Below are 18,631 nucleotides of genomic sequence, written 5' to 3' on the forward strand. Positions count from 1 at the left end.
TTTACTGACTTCTTCTCTTAACCCATTGAGGCCTGAAAAACCGCTGGGCGACTTTAAAAAAAGCCTCTAATTTTCTGGAAATTCTGGAAAAATGTGGGAAAAAAAGTGTGAACTCTTCTACTAAATAATAGATTTTTCAGCCTCTGTAGCAGATAGAAATGAAATTCAAAAAGTATTTGAGAGCTTATACAAATACTACAAAACGACGTAAACGCTTTCCAGGCTTCAATGGGTTAAACCAACACTTCTTCTTGACCTTTGACTCTAGAGTAGAACGCTACTGCCACCTTGTGGTCTGTATGAGTCACTGTACACAGTATTTTAACTTTCGTAAACAGAAATGAAATGAATGAATGTAAATATTTTATCCTTTTTAACCTTTTAAACTAAATGTATTACATATGAATTACTCATCAATTAACTATTAAATGAATAACCATATCATTGAAATAAAGATACAACATAAACAACATGCATTAATACATCAGCCCATTCAATTGGCTGACAACAACCTACTGGCCTACCAGCAGGTGGAGCAGGCCCCGACTCACCCATTTTTGTGGGCTGATAACCACTCATAGCGCCAATTCAATCATCTGATAACATTACAATCGTGTGGAACAGTCAGTTCAGAAAATCACTGTAATTCAGCAAAACCAGAAAAAGACACATATTATGATATCCAAAATCAAAGACATCATCTTGTCTCATATAAAGATAAATGGTATGCTGATATTTTGACCAGACTATAATACAGTGTGGTCCTTTTCTTTTTGATGAGTCTAGCTCACTGGAAAATATTCAGAGACGAGCACAGGGGCCTAATACAAATTCTTACAATTATGATGTTTTTATCATAATTTTTAAACTATATCCTGATAAGAAAAAAAATATCCTCAAACATTTTCACCCCCTAAGTGAAAAATTCTCAGGAGTAACAAGGATGACTTTTAAGTGGCATAGGAGTTTATTAAGCAGAGAAGAACATAACGACAGATAATATTTATCTATTTATCTCAGACTTCCTACCCAACACAATAAAGCTATAATGCGCGAAAAGAAAGTGATCACAACATTAACATTATTCCTCCTGTAATTGAATAATTATACAGGCCAACGGGTTTGCAAAATAATAATAATCATTGCATCATTTATGCAGCTACAGGTAGTGTATTTTACCTCATTAACATTGATAAAGTGTTTAATTAATCACTGTTTATATATTCTGTGTATTTAAAATGTGTTTTTTGTTCCAATTACAAACTTAATTGAAATGACTCAACTTTCATTTGCTTGGCGACATACATATAATTAAACAGAATTAAATTACCAGTAATTACATAAATTATATTACTCATAGTGATTTAATTACATGCATGGTACATATATGGCTGATGTTGGTATTGCCTGACTCAGCTGGATAGAAATTTGATCTGCAATGGAAGCGAAACATTGACAAATAGACTAAAGATTTATTTGAGTGTGGGCCTAATAAGTTAGTGTGTGGGCTCAGTAGGAGCTGAGACTGTGGGAGGTGGTTTTCATTGACAGCCTGACAGGAGATCTCTGTGGGTGGATCTCCTCCTACTAATGTGTGGTTGTGTGCGTATGCAATCATGTAAACATGTATCTGATCATATCTGTGTGAGCATGGATGGGATATATGTGTGTAAAGGAGCACATTTTACATGCATATTGTTACAATTATGGGATCTAAAGTGTATGCACTGGCCAGAAAATGGTCAACTCATTAATGAACCGGCCTCTCACATTCAAATTCATACTGAGTGGATGGCTCCCATTTCTTCTGCTCCCACACACAACATGTGTCCCTAATTTGCTTTTTCTCCACACTTCCTGGAGCAAACAGCCACTCCATGTTCTGAAAACCATGTTTCCTCCACTGATTAATGGAAATCATTGAAGTATAAGGTGGAAAATCATTCAAACTAGTGAAACAGCATTTTCTCATTAATTACAAAGGCTACACTTTGATGTGTGAAATCGATGAAAGTCCACAGCTCAATGCTCTGCTCATGATGCATTTAATCAAACCATGAGATAAATGTAGTGGAGTAAAAGATGCAATCATTGCCTCACAAATGCTGGGGAGTCAAAAGTATGTTGTCTAATAGAATCGTATAGAAGCCTTATCAGATAGATAAGACTGCAGCATTAATAATAAATTGTTGCATATTTACAGCGCTATATAAAAATAGGAAACCCTTACATATGTTACATACTAATCATGTTAGGTAAAACATCATGCAGTGAGTATATTATATCAACACAACATTGTTAATGTTTATCACTGACTTTTAATCATGTTGCAAAAACTAATTCTCATTAATTAGAGAAAGCTGTCACAGGAGAAAAAAATTGCAACTTATGCAAAGTTCAGTATTTGAAATTATGCAAAGTAACAAATACAGCAGTTTATTGTTTCTACTCTGTGTCAAGTCAAGACACCAATCCTTAGATATTTCATCATTTTTGAAGTGGGGGTTGTAGAGACTACGTAGCAAAATACGACTCATATTTAGGTTTGAGGCTGTCCTCCCTCGCTCTCTCGTGGCTGTTGGAATTATGAATGGCGGTGATACGTAGTATGAAATATGGAAGTTGCACTCGAGGCAGGTGGGAGGGGAGCTGGATGGGTCGGACAGACGTTGGACTTTCACCCAGGAGAACAGGGTTTGTGTCCCTTGTGAAAAAAAAGTAAACAATGTGATTTAAACATCACTGAACTTCCGTAACTTCTGTAATTTCTGAACTTCCCTTTTGTCACTATGTAATTTCTGGTCAACCTGGTCTCACAGGAATCCGTGGAATAGCCACGGAATCACTCAAATTTCTGTGAAACTGACACGGATTTCGCTACAATGCAAGTTAATGACAGTCATATCCCGTGGCTATTCCAACATACAAAGTGATTATGTACATTCACTGAGTGAATATTTAGAAAATAAAACATATATTTCTCGCTAGAAATGTGATCAAAATCCATTTTTATGCAGAAACTAAGTCAAAATACTGATTTTTTCACAAAAAATGAGAAAACTGTCCGCCATGTTTTTTGTTCTGACCGCCGGGACCTTGAAAGTCACGTGACTTGGAACAAACCAATAGGAAAAAATATCCATGGAATAGCCACGGGATATGACTGTCATTAACTTGCATTGTAGCGAAATCCGTGTCAGTTTCACGGAAATTTGAGTGATTCCGTGGCTATTCCACGGATTTTGAGTTAAGCGAATCCGTGGCTATTTCACGGATTCCTGTGAGACCAGGTTCTTTCTGGTAGTAATGCTCTTGTAACTACTTTTAATGACAATTATGTACATTTATTTACTGTTTAAACTGTCTTTCATAAAGTCTTACCAGGACGTTTTTTGCCCTAAACCTAGGTCAGTGGAATTGTAGCCTAAATTCGATAAAACTGCAGCCATTTTATTTACAACCACAAACTTTACATGTATTATGACGTGTGTGCTATTTTTAGAATCCTCTTTGGTACCATGAAACGCTCATATAAGTCATTATAGGTGGACTTGACAAACGACCGATTTTGTCCTTTAGGTTGGAGATCTTGTTGGGTTGCGAGATGTAAATATCATTAGTCAGCGTATTCCGTATGGTAGATGGCACAAAGTTTGGTGAAACAGGCAAGACCAACATGGCTGATGATGGGGGCAACAACTAAATTTATTGTAAACACCTGAAAAGGCCCTCTTAAAAAATATCAGCATTAAATTTATGATATATTTAGCAGGCTACACACTCCTAAATACTTTGGAGGTTTAAAGGATTAGTTCTGGTCCACCAAAGTCACACAATAACACTAACAAGCTAAACAACCAAGGCATTGGTCGACCAGCAAATCCGTATGGTTTTTGCTGTCGCTAACTGTGAACAACGTCAGCAGCTGAAAGCAGCATGGCTAATTATGCACAGAGTCTCTGCTGATCATAAATATAGTGATTGTGAATTAACCAGCATCACTAACTGTGCACAGAGTGTCGGTGCTTGTTGTAAACAAACAGAGATCACTAAGTGAACACCTCCTGCAGCAGCAGCACATACACACTGTACTGCTACAGAGCTAACTGTAGCTAACTGCCACTAACGGTGGCTCTTCTTAACAAGCCGGCCTCCGGCTCATTATCAGCTTCTTAAGAAGAGTAAGGAGTCGCCAGTTGCTTTCTTGAAAAATAGTCGCTAAGGGGTCTCAAAAGTAAAAAAAATTTTAATTTTTGCTAAATTTAGCAACAAAGTCGCTAAGTTGGCAATCCTTTTACAATTGGTGTGTGTTGTTGTCCTGTACTGCAGCTGTTCTCAACCTTGGGGTCGGGACCCCAATTGGGGTCGCGAGATGATTTCTGGGGGTCGCCAAATCATTTTGGAAGTCAGCTCTGTCTCCACTGTGTTAATGTGTTTTAGTCATTTTGGACACTTAATGTCTTTTGTCTTTTGTCATTTTGTGTGTTTTTTTTAGTCGTTTGTGTATTTTTTGGTCATTTTCTTTCCTTTTTTGGTCATTTTGTGTCTTTTTTTGGTAATTTTTTTTCTTTATTTGGGTTATTTTGTTTCTTTTTTGGTCATTTTGTGTCTTTTTTGGTCAATTTGTGTCTTCTTTTGGTCATTTTGTGTCTTTTTTTGGTCATTTTGTGTCTTTTCTGGTCATTTTGTGTCTTTTTTTGTCATTTTACATTTAGACATTACATTTAGTCATTTAGCAGACGCTTTTATCCAAAGCAACTTACAGGAACTGTTTACTGTTTAATATATTTGGTTGTTTTGTTTCTTTTTTGGGTGATCTGAACCGTGCGTGTGAGATTCTGTTCAGTGAACGGACAACATGCATGCTAAATTGGGGGTCGCGACTCAAAAAGGTTGAGAACTACTGCTGTATTGTACTACGTCACATTCTGCTTAGTGATCTATCCAATCAGTAACCAGGCTGTTTTCAGTGGAGAAAAAAGACCCTGCTCTTCCACAGGGACGAAAAAAGTCCAGACAAAAGTTTGCTCCAGACTGCTCGTATTCAAATTACGGGCGTTTCAGCGAGTGAGACCCACCTCATTCTGGGTATTGCCCGGTAGTGGTAACAGCCCTATAATAACAACATAACCCCCTGAGTCTATTGAAATGGGACTTTCTGATGGCAAGGAAAAATTGTGAAAATATCCTAAACATAGCACACACTTAAACTTATGTTGATTTTTTTAGGTTGCAAAAACATCTTTAGCTGCTACTGGGCCTAGCTTCGTTATTGGTACTTTATACAAACACACTTCTAGAATCCAAACTAACCTTTTTAATCAAGTAAAGACTTTTAGTGATATCATATTTTACATGCATTGTCTCAGTGTTATTTATAGGCCACACAGGCAACAAGTTGCAACCCAGCTCAAGCTCTCTAATCATCAGAGAAAAAAAGTCCCCATTAACCTTGAAAACATTAAACTCACACCTGACTTTCCTACTAAATAGGTGTTTGTTATGTTGTTGTCAGCTCATGGAAATGTCAAAGGCAACTGTTAATTGCTTCCCTTTAGTTTTTTACATGGATCGAATCATCTTTATTTCCTGATTTAAATGTTTGGTTTGAAGCTGTTGTTTCATCACTGACTCCAAATATTGAACAGTGCTCTTCCCTGGGTGTCACCTTTGATGTTTGACTGACACTTCATTAGTCTAATGAGCTCATTAGACCTGACAGAATGGCTCTGTGTAGTGTTCAATAATGCAATATGTATTCCAGGAGAAACCTGTCTACTTGCCAGGATTTTTCACCATAAATATTCAAACAACTTCCTCCAAGCGAAGATGAAAAAGGGTATTGACGTTTAGTGATCGTTTCAGCCTAGACTCTGTGCAAAACAGCCCGTGCTGGAAAACAACATTTAGAGCAGGATGTGTCACAGCACCTCCACTGTTTGCCACCTCAACTCAAACAAATTGTCCATTTATGTTTAATCATGGTGAAGCTGCTGTGGAGCATTTTCACTTCAGCTTGTTATTGCTAAGGGATTCCTCCATTTCTTTCACTGCTGTACACCATGGTTGAGATGTTTTCATAGCAACATGCATTGCTGTTGCTTGGCACCTTAGGGCAAACTTTTTCTGTCATGCTTCCTTTTGGTTTGGGGGTCGACTTTGTGAAGTTTTTTTAAGGCACTTGCTACACGACACACAGTCACGAAACCCATCTGCTATCAGTCTGGTGATGATTTGACCAAAACCACAAGACAAAAGGCTCTCTTTGCTTCAGGGCAGCCACAAGCTTGGTATTCATTACGTTCTGCTGCCAGATGACTGGAAGAATTGCCATTACTTGGAATCAACAAAAAGACCCAAAAGAAACCTATGCGGAAGTACCAAAAACTGCAATTCCTCGACTCGCCGCTTGAGGCTGGCTGCAAAAGGGAGCAAGTTAGATTGACTCTCATGTTAAAATGTCCGATTTCCGAGTAGAAATAAACGTATTTACAGCCTGGTTCAAACGATGCCTCTACCCTCAAAAGCTGCTTTCCCCTTCCATGACAAGTCTGAGGGGGGTGAATTATTTTATATCTTACTGGTTTAAGTTTCGAAATTGTGATCTGATTGTGATCAACTTCAGTTGACACATAACTTTAAGCCTGCATTTCAGGAGGAACTGTGCAAAGAGGTTTAACATTTACTAACAGGCTATATTGAGAGTAATTAATATTGTAGGATGTGTTAGGTTATCCTAAACAATAATCAGGATATAAAAACTGAAATGAAAATGAGTTGGATGGAGTCAGCTTTGCCAAGATGGCGACTGTGGGAACGCCCACGAAGCTTCATTGCGCTCTTCAGAACCCTATGGGTGATGTCACGGAGGCTACGTCCATACTTTATACAGTCTATGGTCTGGCCCTACAGCAAGTCCGGGTATGAAAAGTGAAACCAGTGCAAAAGTGCCGTAAAGCTGCATTCTTTCTAATGGCCAGCAGGGGGCAACTACACTAGATAAAAAAAAAAATCAGACTGTATAGAGTCTATGAGAAAATCATCGTACTTTTCACTTGATTTGTTACCTCAGTAAACATTTTCCTAATTAATGTATGGTCTCCATCATTAGTTTCCAATTTTGAAATAGATAACACACTGTATGCATAAGGGCAGGGCTGCCATGTGATTGATAAGTTGCCACCATGGCAAACAATGTGTCTTGACAGTTGGTTTTCAGTTCATGAAAGTTAATCGTAACAACCTGGTTGCCTGGAAAATGTAAAAAAAAAAAATGTAAGCTGAAAACATAGCATCCTCCCTGTCATGTTTGTTCTGTTCTGGTTTAAAAAAACACAGATGGTGATGGCTAAAATGACAAACTCAATTAAATTCTTCGAAGAACAAAAGTCAACAAACCAACCAATCCAACTCTTTTATACACTCTGTGATTGGGCCTTTTATGGACAGTTTATGTTACCTTGGTTACACAGCTGCTGATGTTAATATAGATATTGGCCTTGGCATATACAATGTGCAAACTACCACTCCTGTCAGTCTATAGAACTCAATGAACTGCAGGCAAATGTACAGATAGAACTCTAATGATTTTTGCAAAGTGATTTATTCTCTGAACCGCAGAGATAAAGTGTCAGTGGATTCTAACAATTCAATTTAACTGCATAACTAAACAACTTTATCAGTGACATTGACAAATTCAGCTGGCAGCTACTTTGGACAGCTCAATGGCTCATTCTCACCTGGAATATTGTGGATCGTGATGGCAAGGATGAGGAGAACAATTCGTCGCCAGCTACTTCCTGTCTGCCCAACCCCTTCCTGTTGCTTGTTTCCTGTTTCCTGTCCATCTGAGCTGGCTGAATGTGGTCCTCTTCTCCGCTGGTACACATCTCCATTTTCTATTTTATCTGCACAAGAAAGGAGAATAACATATAAAACAAAATTGGGTAAAAATTGATCATTAAACGGATCATTAGAAACGGATCATTATGACACATATTGGCAAATTTTAACTTGAGATTTAGAGGTGCATTACCACTACCAAGTGACCATTATATTCTACTTTAGATTCAAGCGGGACACCTAGTGGTGCATTTCGGTATACCGCTCCTGTTGGGTGTTTGGTTTAACATTGAAATGGATTAAAATCTTTGACACTGGCCCAACCGTAAACGTTACATAAGTCAGAATGGTCACTTATTAACAATGGTTGCTGCTGCAAACCCATGCCTTGGTGTTGGTGTGATGAGGGGTGTGAGTAAAGGGACATTGAAATCACAACAGTCTCCACTCACAAAAATGTTAATAATTTGATGTTAGTAATTTCAGGGCCATAGCTAGCATTTTACAACCATCCGTTTAAATTCCGCAATTAAAGAAATTGTGCATGGTGAGTTGTTTAAGGCTAGTAGTGATCGAGTAGATATTCTTAAATAAATCAGTTTGGGACCCGGCTAATAATAGGGGAAGGCTATTATTTGAAGGAGGCTTTTATTAAAAAAAGAAAATCAGAGCAGCTCTGACCAGCACTTTTTAGAGTGTTTTACACAGCGCATTGTAGCCAGTTACCCGGATGTCGGCCATATTGGAAGTACTGGGGTGTAAACAAACAATGAACAGCACGCTGAATGTTCATTTTAAGCAGGATTTAAAATGTCGAAACTACAAAAAATCCCAGAAGAACGTGCGTAAACGGCTCGACTTTACAGAGAATGACTAGGACAGAGGGAGAAACAACCATATTTACCTACAGTACTAACTCGTGGGGACAAACTTCTAAATACAGGTGTTGTGTGGAAATCTGTTACCGTCAAATGATGTTTCCTGAATGGTGTTGGAGTTAGGATTTCAGTCTAAGGTTAGGCCTTGTAGAGAGAACTGTTTGGGGTTCAGGTAAACTTGGGCTCATGTTAACAACTTAAAGGAGGACTGGTTGGGGTCAGGGGTCAGGTTGGTGCAGGTTAAGGTAAGGGGGACACATATCGACGGGGGAACAGACTTTGACATAACACCGGTAAGACACCCGGCTTATAAAACAGGCCGGCTTTTATTTACTAAAACTTGTTTTTACACCCGGTTACTAAATGATCATTAGGTCATTAATAGGGGCCCGGCTTTAAATTGAGGAAATACGATATTTTAGGCCAAAAATGAACTAGTCCTCTAACCCATGGAAGCAATTCCCAAATTAGCGCCCCTACTGGTGGCAGGACAATTCATCATAACCGTGTTTAAATCTGCATAATAGTCTGTTAACAGTTAAGTTAGGTTTTGGCAACAAAACGACTTGGTGAGGTTTAGGAAAAGATCATGGTTTGGGTTAACATGGAAAACCCAAATAAAAACTATGAACAAAACAAGAAAAAAAAAAAAAAAAAAATCATGGTTTGGGTTCAAATGAGAATGTCAGTTACTTAACTTAAATGAACGCGTTATTATGCGTTATGTATGTGATGAAAAGATGTTACATAAGTTCATCTACATCACGTACATGACTTAAGTAAAGTACGATATGTAAGTTAACTTAAGTGTACATTTTAAGTAACTTTTGGTTTCTTACAGCAGGTTTCACCTGTGACATTGTCTATCTTAATACTGACTTGCTTCTTTCCTCCCATCTAGAGGATAAATGTCCTAAACAATAATGAAAATATGTTGTAATAACAGCTGCTTGTCTCAATGACTCATGGAGTCACTTTTTATAACACTGTGTGTATTCAGTGAGAACACTTCATCAGTTGGATGCACTTAGAATGGCAAGAAAAAGTATGTGAACCTTTTGATTACCTAATTTTCTGTATTAATTTGTCATAAAATGTGATCTGATCTGCACCTAAGTCCCGAGTATAGAAAAACACAATGTGCTTCAATAAGTCTTTATTGAACACATCCATTAAACATTCATAGTTTCTGGTGGAAGAAGCAAGTAAAGCCCGAGGCTAATTGGAGTCAGGAGTCCAATCAATGAAACAAGATTTGAGTGAGGTGTAGAAATACTTTGTCCTATAAAAAAACACTCCAACTTTTTGAGTTTGCTATTCACAAGAAGTATCTGCTGATGTGAACGATGCCTCTTAAAAAAGAGATCTCCGAAGAAATGCAAAGTAGACAAAGACTTGAGGTTTTCACTGGTCCACAGTTAGACAAATGGATACAATTTAGTAATGTGGCTACTCTCCCTAGAAGTAGGGGCCCAGGAAAACTGACTCAAAAGGCACAATACAGAATGTTTAGTGAGGTAAAGAAGAACCCAGAGTAACAGCAAAAGACATGAAGGTATCTCTGTTCATCAGTATACCATACGCAATAGACCGAAAAGGTGTGGTAACCATGGCAGGACACCATGGAAGAAGAAAAAAACATCACTGCATTCATTCATTCAATTTGCCAAAGAGCACCTTGACACCCCACAACACTACTGGGGAAATGATTTTTGGACTGATGAGACTAAGCTTGAATTGTTCGGGAAGAACATGCAGTTCTATGTACGATATAAAAAGGATACTGCATACCACCATGAGAACACCATCCCAACAGTGGAGGCAGCATCATGATTCGGGGCTGCTTTGCCTTTGCCTGCTTTGAGGCCACCTGGTTAACGCCTGTTTTTTTCACAAAATTGATGACCTCACTGATTGAATGCCACACTGCTATATTTTTGAACACACCACTTTCAACTAATTGCCCAACTGGTAATGGTAAATGGACCTGCACTTATATAGCGTTTTTCTAGACCACTCAAAGCGCTTTACACTACAGACTGCACTCATTCACCCATTCACACTCACATTCATACTGGTGGCAGAGGTGCCACCTGCCACCATTGGGAATTCATTCACACACTGATGAACGCAGCATCAGGAGCAATTTCAGTATCAAGTTCAGTATCTTGCTCAAGGATACTTCGACATGTATGCTGCGACGGTCAGGGATCGAACCACCAACCCTTCGGTTGGGGGCCAACCAACTCTACCAACTGAGCCACAGCCGCACAGCCTTAAGAGCTGCATATCACCAATGCTGGGTCTTGTTGGTTTTCTGAGAATCTACTGCACCTACTGGTACCTTGTTTACCATGTAGCAATAAAAAATATACTAAAAACCTGGATTAATCTGGTTAGTCACATTGGACTGCTATTATTTTGAACACTACTGTATGTGTGCAAAGATCAAACAAGTGCGCACGGCAGTTGAAATCTGCATGCGACACACAATCATTTACACGCTCCAGATCTCTCTGCGCACGTGCTGATATGTTATCGCTCGTGCGACTTATGACTCAAATATGACGCCTCTCTACACCTCAACCTGACTGAGAGAAGCCGCTGCTAATTCATGTTAGCATTAACTGGAGCATTAACTGGGATGTTAATTTTGGCTAGCAAAAAACAAAATGTATGATACTAACCTGGAAAACTGAGCAGCGACTCCTTGGAGTGTCTGTTAGTCCAACCAAACGCTGAACAAGACATTTACTGAACAAAACGTTCAAATAAACTGTCATTAAGTGAAAATACAGTGAAAGGGTCAAAGTTATGAGACCAAACCGCTAAACGTCCTCTTTTCTATCTATATAACGTTATAAATAACTTTATTGACACGTTGCCTTGGATACGCATTGTTCTGCTTCTCTCCTGATGACGGCTCGCCTTGTTAGTGACCTGTCAATCAAAGGTAGCCCCGCCCCCAAATCATACGATTCTTTATCTTCTATTTTCTTCTAAATTGGGCCATTATTTACACTGTTAACATCAAATTGTCTTCAAAAAGATTGTTTACTAGCGATTGAGACCATAGTGTTGTCCTGAAAAAAATGATGAGATAGTAAATCAAGTGAGTAGTTTTCTCATTTTGCACTGAAATGAATGGACCGAAATGCTTCTGCAGCCGCCGTCAGCGCCCCCTGTTGGGGTTTCTCGGTAGAATGCAGCTGAAGGTACTTCCTGGTTTGCCTCATTGCTCAGACCCAGAGGTTGCCGCTTGGTTATAATTGATGCACTCAGAAAGGTTTAGATAATGTAGAGATCTTTCATGTTTTCCTTATGCCAGGGGCAAACCAAATACAAACCAAAAAACTAGAAAACATGTCCACTATTAAGATTTTTCAGGGCAGCTATTTAGGAAGAAGGAAATACAAAGCATTTGTCGCAAATGCCAAAAAAATTCAATTGATTTGACACATTTATGTTACCAAAACTCTCTGATATGGACAGGTCTAATTATTTTAAAATTTCTGAAATTGTATCAGGCTTGAATTATAATCACTTGGATACATTTTAGCAATTATATATAGAGATGCACCAATGTACTTTTTTTATTTGCTATCTGATACCTAAACTTGAATAGCTACCCATACTGTTTTACATTAAATGTAAATGTATTCCAAAGAAATTTCACATACAAACAAACAGATGTAGGAATGTGTCCATGAAAATGCCAAACATTTTCAAGTTGATTTTGTTATCAGTGTGTTTAAAAGTGTTTAACCACTCTATTCAAAGATTTGCGTATTTTAGACTTAATATTATAAAGAAATGTTATATTTTAGTCTTAATATAATTTTATCTCACTTTTTTCCTTCATCACTATCTAGATAATAATTTCCCTTTCAAATAAACTAATAATTTCTATTATTTTTATGTTTTAATTAGTATATATATCCAAAGCAGACTGTGGTAAGTGCAATTACTGCTTGGTTTTAGTTGGATTTTGTGGTTTTTATATAATTATTTCTCTGAAATAAATCAAAATTGAAATCTAAAACTTTGTCACAAGAAAAAAAAGACATCAAGGAGTTCATTTTTAGTTATAACTCAATTTTGACCAAAAATGTAGTTACTGCAGTTAGGCTTTGTAGCAATATGTTTTGATAAGATAAACCACAATAATTACTTTTAACAATGCAAAAAAAGCTAATTAAGTGTGTTAAAATTTCACTTCTTGTCATTTCATTTGCATGTGTCTATGATATTGTTATCGGTGCTTTGTGCTCTCATTTAGAGGCAGTGAGCTGCCGACGTGATGATTTCCAACCCACAGAGCAACATCAGGTCTGACTAGACAGGACTTGATCTTTGATACCAAACGATACCCATGACTGTTTCTGTGCACTGCAGAAGATAACAGCTGGGCGTCGCCCCAAAGCAAAAGTTATTCTATTCAGTGGGTTGGCAAATTACATGACCATTTTCGTTTTGTATTGACTTTTTTACTAAAAAATCTATTAAGTACGGTGGCCCTGAAGTGCAAATCACAACGGCAAATCAAAAAACACAACAACAAAACAGAAAACAAAACAACAAATCAGGAAACACAACAACAAAACAGAAAACACAACAACAAATCAGGAAACACAACGACAAATCAAAAAATATAACGACAAAACAGAAACAACAACGACATTAACCAAACCGGAAAAGGTAGGCACCCTGGGGCGACATGAATCGTTGCTGATTGGGCTGGTGGTACGTAGTCCTTTGAACTGGAATTACAACACCGCCAGACAGACTGTTCTGTTTTGTTGTTGTGTGTTCTGTTTTGTTGTTTTGTTTTTTGATTTTCCGTTGTGTTTTTTGATTTGCCGTTGTGTTTTTTGTTTTGTTGTTGTGTTTTTTTGATTTGTTGTGTTTTTTGATTTGCCATTGTGTTTTTTGATTTGTTGTGTTTTTTGATTTGCTGTTGTGTTTTTTGATTTGCTGTTGTGTTTTTTGATTTGCTGTTGTGTTTTTTGATTTGCTGTTGTGTTTTTTGATTTGTCGTTGTGTTACCTGATTTGCTGTTGTGTTTTCTGTTTTCTTGTTTTGTTTTTTGATTTGTCGTTGTGTTTTCTGTTTTGTTGTTGTGTTTTCTGATTTGCCGTTGTGATTTGCACTTCAGGGCCACCGTAATAAAGGTATAATAGTCTTCAAATGTATCCATTTCTTAATTGACTATAATTAACCATTGAATCATCTCAGTGGTACCACTTCATAATCTCAACCTCTTGTCTCCCGGCAACCTGTCCAATCTCATCCCTCTCTGCTTCAATCTCTCTCCTCCATCACTATCCCTCCTTCCACGTGTCTCTCCATCTCACATGCATTCTCAGACACGAGCAGTTGACCTCTATTAGAGCATTCCAAGTGTCTCGTTTTGCCATGTAGCCAGCCATAAATTGGAATTATCAGACATGCAAAGGTCAAATGATCTGGACTATTGCTCGTGTCTCTTCCTCAGTCAGTGGACATTTTCAAAGGCCATAAGTCCTGAATTAACTTCTCTCCAATTGGACTTCCCAAAGCATTTAACCATAACAATGGGCTACAGCCTGTGCTACACCCACAAGCACTAATTGCAAAACATATGTCTAAATATGATAATGGGACACTGATAAAAACATTTTCCATCACTGGTGGGTTCAGAAGCATCCCTCTTGGTTCCCTCATAAATGAAAGAAATAGCTGTGAAAATGCCATTTTATATAAAAGCTATAAAAATATTATACATGATATTCTACTTTCATTGTACTGATTTTTTTCACCTACATCTGACCTGAAAATTGATATCGAACACTAATTAATTTTTAAATATTACAATAACCCTTTAAATGCCATGTTTTTGTCATAATACCACCATGTTTTTAGATGAAAAAAACAAACAGAGAATATGAATTATTTTCAATATACTACATGCAAAGTTTTGTGTCTTTTTTGTCATTTTGTGTCTTTTTTCGGTCTCTTTTTCAGTCATTTTGTGTCTATTTTGTCTTTTTTTGTCATTTTGGTGTTTTTTTTTCATTTTATCTCTTTTTTGTCATTTTGTGTCTTCTGTGTCTTTTGTCATTTTGTGTCTTTTTGTGTTTTTGGTCATTTTGTGTCTGTTGTATCCTCTTTATTGTTTTAAAGGTATTTTGTGTCTTATTTGTCATTTTGTGTTGTTTTTGTGTCTTTTTGTGTCTTTTTTGGTCATTTTGTGTCTTTTTTCTAGTAATTTTGTGTCTTTTTTTAGTTATTTTGTGTCTTTTTTAGTTATTTTGTGTCTTTTTTAGTAATTTTGTGTCTTTTTCTGTCATTTTTGGTCATTTTTGCGTCTTTTTTGACGTCATGAAGAAGTCATGCTCCGGCACTTTCGTGGACCACAGAGGGTTAAAGTAATTCCTTCAAAGCCATCCTGGGATATTACATTCACCAGAATGGGACAGACAGACAACCTGTGTACATAATGAGTACAGCTGGAGGAGGCAAAACAATTAACAGGTTCCAGCCTTCAGACGTCACTCCTATGTGGCATTGACAGTTCTATAGTTTGAGCACTGAATCATGATAATGAGACATTATAGGAGCCATGCAATAAACCTGACGAGACGACCTGTCAGGCTCAGACCGAGGCTCCGAGGACTGTCATTATGGGGCTGAAACTCTCACTGGACATGAATATCAATATGTCAGTGGTTTGCATAGGGAAAAACCAATATTGCATTAATTCACAGCTGCAGTCCAAAGTCTGTTCTTCCTTTCTCACTTTTACACGTTATTATTTTAAATTATTTATGCACACTTGTACTGCTTAGCTCTTTAAAAACAAGCTATAAAATAAATATACATTATGATATATTACTTTCATTGCACTGTTTTTTTTTTCACCTACATCTGACCTAAAAATGTATATCAAACACTAATTAATTTTTAAATATTTTAACACTTTAAATGCCATGTTTTTGTCATAATACCACCAGGTTTTTTAGATAAAAAAAACAGAGAATATGAATTATTTTCAATATACTACATGCAAAGTAAAAAAAATGGAATTATTGCAGCCTGGAACGTGTCAATAATTAGCAGCAACACTGATTTTGTTGCATTATTATTTTTGTGCAGGGTCAAATACTCACACTTGTACTGCTTATCGCATAAAACGTGCTCCTAAAAAGCAAGCTATACATTTTTTGTACACATTATTATATTCTACTTTCATTGGACTGTTTTTTCCCCCTACATCTGACCTATTTTTTTTTTCATATCAAACACTAATTTATGTTTTAGTATTCTAACCCTTTATATGCCAGGTTTCTGTCATGATGCCACCATTTTTATAGACCACGGTGAGGTGGTTTTATTTTGTGTTCTGGTCTTGTTATTTCCTGTTTTATTTTGAAATAGTAACTCTCCTCTCGTTTCAGGTCACTTGCGCTTCCCCGTGTGTCATCTGTCTGATTGTCTCCCCTAATCACCGATTGTGTTCACCTGGTGCTCCCTTCCCTCCATGTGTTCCTATAGTCTGTGTCTTCCCTTGTCTTGGTCCAGTGTGTTTGTAATCTATTAGTTAGACGCAGTTCCTAGTTTCATAGCTTTTTGAGTCAGCCGTTTTGTTTTTCCTCCTTTTGGAGTGATTTTGTGTTCTTTATTATTTTCCCCCCTTTAGTTGTGATCCAGTTTTTCATAGTGTTTTAGTAGAATCTTTTATTTTTACCTATTAGGTTTGGTTCCTCCCTTCTGGAGCGCTTTTAGTTTGTAGGTGTTATTATTTAATAGTTTTCCCCTCGAGAGTTTAGTTTTTTCCCTTATCTTAGATTAGGATTTATATATTTAGTTTATTAGTGTAGATAGATTCAGTGTTTTTCCTCCTTTTGAGCGACTTTCCTTTGTTTAGTTTCTACTCAGAGTCAGGTGTTTCATAGCCTTTTTCTTTCACTCTGTGAGGACTTACCCTGCTGCATTCTTTTTTTTTGTGTATTTATTTTTATTGTTTTCATAACAGAAAAACATATACAAATTAGAGATAGTTGGTGGAGCTACACAGAAGATTACAAGTTTTGGTTTTTTGTATAACATAAATGGCACAGCAACAGAATAGCACTAATTCAGTTTTTAGACATTAAATCAAGAAAAGGTTGCCAGATTTTTAAAAAGACATCCTCTTTAGCAGATGTACCTGATTTTCTCCAAGTGAAATACATTTCCCAGCTCTCTCAACCACATTTCAATGTAGGAGCCCTTTCAGATTTCTAACACTGTAGAATTAGCTTTCTGGCTAACAATGTTGAAAGGGAGATAGCCTTAGCTTCATAACTACTTTTCACACTATCTGGATTAGCCGCTCCAAACAACACGGTGAATGGGTCTGGGCTACATGGATGATTGAGGGCCTTAGTGAAGAACTCAAACAAGGAGCCCCAGAATGGTTGTAGCTTATGACATGACAAGTATAAGTGGGATAGTGTTCCCTCTTCACTTAATACATTGGGGTGACACATCCCGAAATATTTTCTGTAATCAGGAGGGAGAATAGTGTCGTCTATGTACTACCTTGAATTGTATCAAATTATGTCTTGCATTGATTGAGCTACCCATGGATATTCTTGATACAATTCTACCCTGCTGCATTCTTTGAAAAAAGAAACTTTTAAGTTCACCTGCTCTGCATTCGAGTCCTGACACGTGTCTGCAATCCCAGCTGTGCAAATAACTCTTCTTTATGTTCTGAGTTTGTCCTGTCTCTCTAGAAGGCTGCATCTTTGATGCGATTCAAGATGATCCATGTTTTGATTTATTTGAAGCAGGACATGCTTGTGAGTATGGATTGTGTGTTTAAATTGCATGTTTTTTCTCTATATGCTGAATATGGTCAAAATGACGCAATCTGGTGGAAAGTAGTAAAAATGATAAATTCCAAGGCTAAAGCCCAGATTGTCACCAGGATTTAATAAAATGCATGTATTATGTTTTTAACGTAAGTGAGATTAAAAAAAATTGCATTTGAATGGGTTTCAATGGTGCATTTTACACGCTCAGCCTTAAGAGTGGAGCTTTTGTTTGTACACAGTGTATTTTAGCCAACGTGGTCTCACAGAAATCCGTGAAATAGCCACGGATTTCGCTTAACTCAAAAACCGTGGAATAGCCACGGAATCACTCAAATTTCCGTGAAACTGACACGGATTTCGCTACAATGCAAGTTAATGACAGTCATATTTTTCTGGCGAGATCTTCACCACAAAGTGATTATGTACATTCACTGAGTGAATATTTAGAAAATAAAACATATATTTCTCGCTAGAAATGTGATCAAAATCCATTTTTATGCAGAAACAAAGTCAAAATATTAATTTTTTCACTAAAAATGAGAGAACTGTCCGCCATGTTTTTTGTTCTGACCGCCGGGACCTTGAAAGTCACGTGACTTGGAACAAACCAATAGGAAAACGTATTAACTGTCTTTAACTTGCATTGTAGCAAAATCCGTGTCAGTTTCACGGAAATTTGAGCAATTCCGTGGCTATTCCACGGATTTTGAGTTATATGAAATCCGTGGCTATTTCATGGATTTCTGTGAGACCAGGTTCATTTTAGCCTTACTGCAGGAGCTGAGCTGGAAGTAACAAGCGCAAATAAAAATACACAATCTTGACAAAAGTCATGCTAAATACATGAACACAGCCAAAACTATTAGCAAATGAAGGGTTAAGTTCAGTCCTTGTTTTTATTAGAAAAACTTGCAGCAGATTTTCAGCTGTCAGTTTTCTTTCATTCAATCTATAGCTCTCTTCTGCTCTGGTGAACCCCGGAGCTCCTATAGTGTCTCTAGCTTTGAACAACATCTGGCAGGATTATTTGAAATTGTTTTTCCAGGTATTTTTAGACTGTGATGGCTCTGT

At 37.3% G+C, this 18,631-nt stretch overlaps 1 protein-coding gene across 2 annotated transcripts in view; it reads right to left on the minus strand.

The window, feature by feature from the left end:
- Positions 1-18,631, minus strand: part of LOC131959436 (zinc transporter ZIP11-like) — a 234,907-nt gene that overhangs the window by 33,869 nt on the left and 182,407 nt on the right. For both annotated transcript variants that reach the window (XM_059324634.1, XM_059324635.1), the window contains exon 6: positions 7,740-7,907. In XM_059324634.1, coding sequence (XP_059180617.1) covers positions 7,740-7,907 — 168 coding nt within the window. The remainder of the gene's footprint in view (positions 1-7,739; positions 7,908-18,631) is intronic.

Source organism: Centropristis striata, chromosome 21 (genome assembly GCF_030273125.1).
Source record: "Centropristis striata isolate RG_2023a ecotype Rhode Island chromosome 21, C.striata_1.0, whole genome shotgun sequence".
NCBI classification, from domain to species: Eukaryota; Metazoa; Chordata; class Actinopteri; order Perciformes; family Serranidae; genus Centropristis; species Centropristis striata.